Here is a 3,967-nt window from a genome sequence, read left to right on the forward strand (position 1 = left end):
ATACTTAGTGTGTCAACAAGTGAAGACTGAGCATCAAAGACCAATAGGATTACTCTGTACCTGAATGAAAATGAGAACACATTACTATGGACTTTATGGTGGGGTTATCCAAAATCCAAAACGGGCAAAACTCGATTTGGATGATCATTAATCAATTAACTAAATCTGTCCATTTCTTATTGAATCGCTTAATAAGATTTATATTGCATAGAGATCATCAGACTCCATGGAAATATGATTGTTTAAGGATCCATAGATATGCCTAGTCACCATCATTTTAAGGCAATTTTTCATGCAGCAAGTATCAGTTCAATTCTTAAGACATTCTTCCACACCATCCAAAATACAAAAACAACATAACAGTTCGGAGTATCAAATGAAATAATTGTAACTAGTCTAGAAATGGTAAACGGAGTGAGATCCAATAGACTCAAAATGAACCTACAATTTCTAACCTACTCTGCATTCAGTCTTCTTCAAGAACTTTGAGCTCAATTAACTTCTTGTACATCCGCGTAGCTGCCTCAGTCATTCCAGAGTCAGCAACATTTTTAACTAGTGCTTTGTAAAACGTTTTACTGGATTTGGAACATCTTGATACCATAATACTCAAAATTTCAACTGCTGTATCCAGCTTTCCATTTCTGCACAACGACCATATCAAAAGGGTAGAAGTACTGCCTCTAATCCTGCAACCTCTCTTAACCATCTCTTGCAACACCAGTGTTGCTTCATCTACCATATCTTGTTTGCAAAATCCCATAACCAGTGAACCGTAAGTTATGTCATCAGGAGTGATTCCATCATCTATCATCTCGTTATACAAAGTCATTGCTTTCTTAATCTCCCCCTTTTTTGCCAGTCCATCAATCAAGGTGTTAAATGTAATGACAACCAAAGAATATCCACGATCCCTCAAAATATAAAGTATATCTAAAGCCTGCTCTACCATGTCCAGTTTACACATTGCTGCAAGAAGAGTGTTGTAAGTGACAATATCAGGTGAACAACCCTCATTCGTCATCATAATCAAGATATCAATCGCTTTATCAAGGATCTGGTATTTACACAAACTGTTAATTAAAATATTGTATGTAACGACAGTTGGTGTAAATGAAGCTTCCTTCATGATCGATAGTATATCATCCGCTTCAGCCCACTGTCCTTGAATACAGAAGCAGTGCAGTATCGTGTTATAGGTTATTGCATTTGGTTCTAAACCATGTGTCATAAAACCAGCCATAATGATTTTGGCATCACCCAATTTACCCCCTTTGCAGATTAAATTGAGGAGAGAATTAAAGGTCACCTGATCAGGATAGCATCCTTCTGAGGTTAAATCTTGCATAACATCAATAGCTCTCGATATACCACAGTGTCTGAATACAAGTTGAAGAAGAATAGTGTATGAAACAAGATATGGAGGATAACCTTTTCTCATCTGATCCTTCCAAAACCAGATTGCCTCATCATACTTACCAATGGAAAACAAGGATCTAAACAAAATGTTAAATGTTATCACATCAGGATCACAACCACAAAAACTCATTTCTTCAACAAGCTTAATAGCAGCATTTAGCTGCCCTCTCCTGCAAAGACCACCTATCAATTTGTTGTATGTAATAATGTCTGGAACCCCACCAGAAAAAATCATGATATTAAGAACACGAGTGGCCTTTTCAATTCTATCATTATTGACCAAACCACGGATCAAATTTGCACAAGATGGGAAATCTGGCACCTGATTCAATCGTGCCATAACATCAATCAAACTGCAAGCTTCCATAATTTTCCCTTTTTTGCAGAAATTGCGCAGAATGTCATTGTTGGACAACTCATCACAATCCACAAAGTACCCATCAAACATTGAACCATTTATGTTTGAAGTTGATAACCTCGATGGTTTAGCAATTTCAGTGGGCGTTGACTCTAGAGAACCACAGTAAGTTTTGATGCTTCCCTCAACTATATCTATGTGACCACCATTCAGCTGTGGACTAATATGTGAAATTTGAAGCAGAGGAGATCTATCAAGCTGTGAATCATGGTCAAGATAGAGCTTTGTTGGGTACTCCAAGTGAACTGCCAAAAGTTTCATCCATGAGTCAACTCGTGAACCATAAACATAGTTGGAGTTGATGTTGCAAGATGGCCCACCGAAACAACAAAGATCACTCACAGGCTTCTGTGAGAACACCATCTTCAATGACAATCTTCTTGTTTAGAAGTTATATGGCAATGCAATCAAGTCATTTTCATCCACATTAATGCTCCTAGCATTCAACAAAAATGCCCATTATATTATTGAGGAGAACAGAACTGCAGAGAATAAAGATTCAAGCAAAGTATTATTACAAAAACAAGACTCTTTTCTAAGAAGTTTATTACAAATATTTCAAAACAAAAAGTCTTAAAATTTTGTTTCCTATGAGAGAAGGAAATGCGAGAGAAATGAAGTAGTTCAGGTGAGGACATTATTTTCCTTCCACTCATTTTGTTTACTTCAACAGACTCAAAAAGGAGAGAGAAAATTTGCATTTATTAAAGATTCAAAGTTTTTAGAAACTCAAGCTTCCTTTCACTTTGATATTTACCTGATTTGGGTAGATATAAAATGAAAGAATTGGATGGAATTAAATTCCTTTCTCATCTCCTGTTCCCTCCATGCAACCTAGAGAAATTGACAAATTCAATTCTTTTCCTTTATATCCTTCCAAGTAAACAGACCATTAGAGTTAAAATATGTTAGAGAATAATAAATTGGAGGAATAATAAATTTACTTCGTAGGAAATTTTACCAAACTATGTGTAGCATTGTGCATTAAAATTAAAGAACTATGGATTAAAAGCAACGGAGAAAACAAAATGGAAGAAACAGAAAATTGACCATTGCAGGAACTAAGATGACTGCCCAATATATATGACAATTAGAATTCCATGTCCTAGAGAAAGAAAGTATTCCGATTATGGAAAGAATTCGTCGATAACATTTTCCAAACATTATCAACTAAAGTCTTCTTTATCACGCGGGGTAGAATCAGATAGAAACCCTAAAGAACAAGAACAAAACGAACTTTCAAATAAATTCAAAGCTATTAATAATTTACCAATTCTGTTCCATGCGAAACTTGCATAAAACGAGACCATCTTTCGCAAGATTATGTCTTTCGATGAAACTGGTACGGTATACCAGTAATTTAACCCGAGAAAGTTCCAAATATCCCAAAATAGCATATGACTTTAATTCTTAAAAAGCTTCCGACTCAATTAGCAGATGTCGAAGGAGGAGGAAAGCAAGAGACATACAGCATGAATTGTTCTCTTCCTGATGCGTCGTTTGTTCACAGTTTCGCCAGGCGACGCCTTTGGTAGGATTTCGGCGAGCAGGAGAAGACGACGCTGCTGCTAGGGTTTAGGAAGGGAGATGGAATGCGAGCGGGCGATGGCGGTATCAACAAGGGAGGAAGGTTTTACTTAATGCAGAAGCGTGGTGCTCCAAGATTCGTGTCTGAATAGGCCCGCGAATGGCGTCATTAGGGAGAGAGAGAGGCTTCGAGCAGGCAGCCAGGGCAGGCACCCTTTTTTTTCTTTTTCCGTATCATTACTGTTATTTAACTTTAACTTATATCAAAAATATATACTAATTTTATATTTATCAAAATAAGTAGGATAAATTCTCGGTAAAATTTCAGAATGCCCCGCATCTATGCTGTCTAGAAACTTGGAGACGGGAAACGAGAAACGCGGAAATGGAAACGGGAAACAGCAATAGTTGAAGTTTCCTATTTTTGGAAACGTCGAAGACCTACAGTGTCGAAGACCTAAAATTAAATAGCTTTAACTTTAATTTAAAAGGGATTAATTAAATAAACCTAATGTGGATGGGGTTTAATCAATTAAATCCTAATTCATTTAAGATTAGGAGGTTTAGTAGATTTAATTGATTAGTGGATAAGGTTTCTTGGAT

At 36.5% G+C, this 3,967-nt stretch overlaps 1 protein-coding gene across 4 annotated transcripts; it reads right to left on the reverse strand.

The window, feature by feature from the left end:
* Positions 1-370: 370 nt before the first annotated feature.
* On the reverse strand, positions 371-3,208 carry LOC141812671 (uncharacterized). Of its 4 annotated transcripts, XM_074700688.1 has the most exons (4): positions 3,108-3,208; positions 2,595-2,671; positions 2,158-2,273; positions 371-2,082 (listed from the first exon to the last, which is right to left on the reverse strand). In XM_074700688.1, exons 3-4 carry the CDS (start codon positions 2,198-2,200, stop codon positions 467-469), a joined length of 1,659 nt encoding a protein of 552 aa, XP_074556789.1. In that variant the 5' UTR covers positions 2,201-2,273; positions 2,595-2,671; positions 3,108-3,208; the 3' UTR covers positions 371-466. The 4 variants fall into 4 exon arrangements, with proteins under 4 accessions (XP_074556789.1, XP_074556785.1, XP_074556786.1 ...); XM_074700684.1 differs by having other exon boundaries at positions 371-2,273; XM_074700685.1 differs by having other exon boundaries at positions 371-2,319.
* Positions 3,209-3,967: the final 759 nt, after the last annotated feature.

This window comes from Curcuma longa, chromosome 19 (assembly GCF_044706935.1).
Source record: "Curcuma longa cultivar G26 ecotype Majalengka, Jawa Barat chromosome 19, ITB_CL_G26_1.1, whole genome shotgun sequence".
Classification (NCBI taxonomy): Eukaryota; Viridiplantae; Streptophyta; class Magnoliopsida; order Zingiberales; family Zingiberaceae; genus Curcuma; species Curcuma longa.

What these genes read in the sequence shown, in the direction of transcription:
- LOC141812671 (XM_074700687.1), bottom strand. Translation starts at nt 2,200, where the DNA reads ATGGTGTTCTCACAGAAGCCTGTGAGTGATCTTTGTTGTTTCGGTGGG.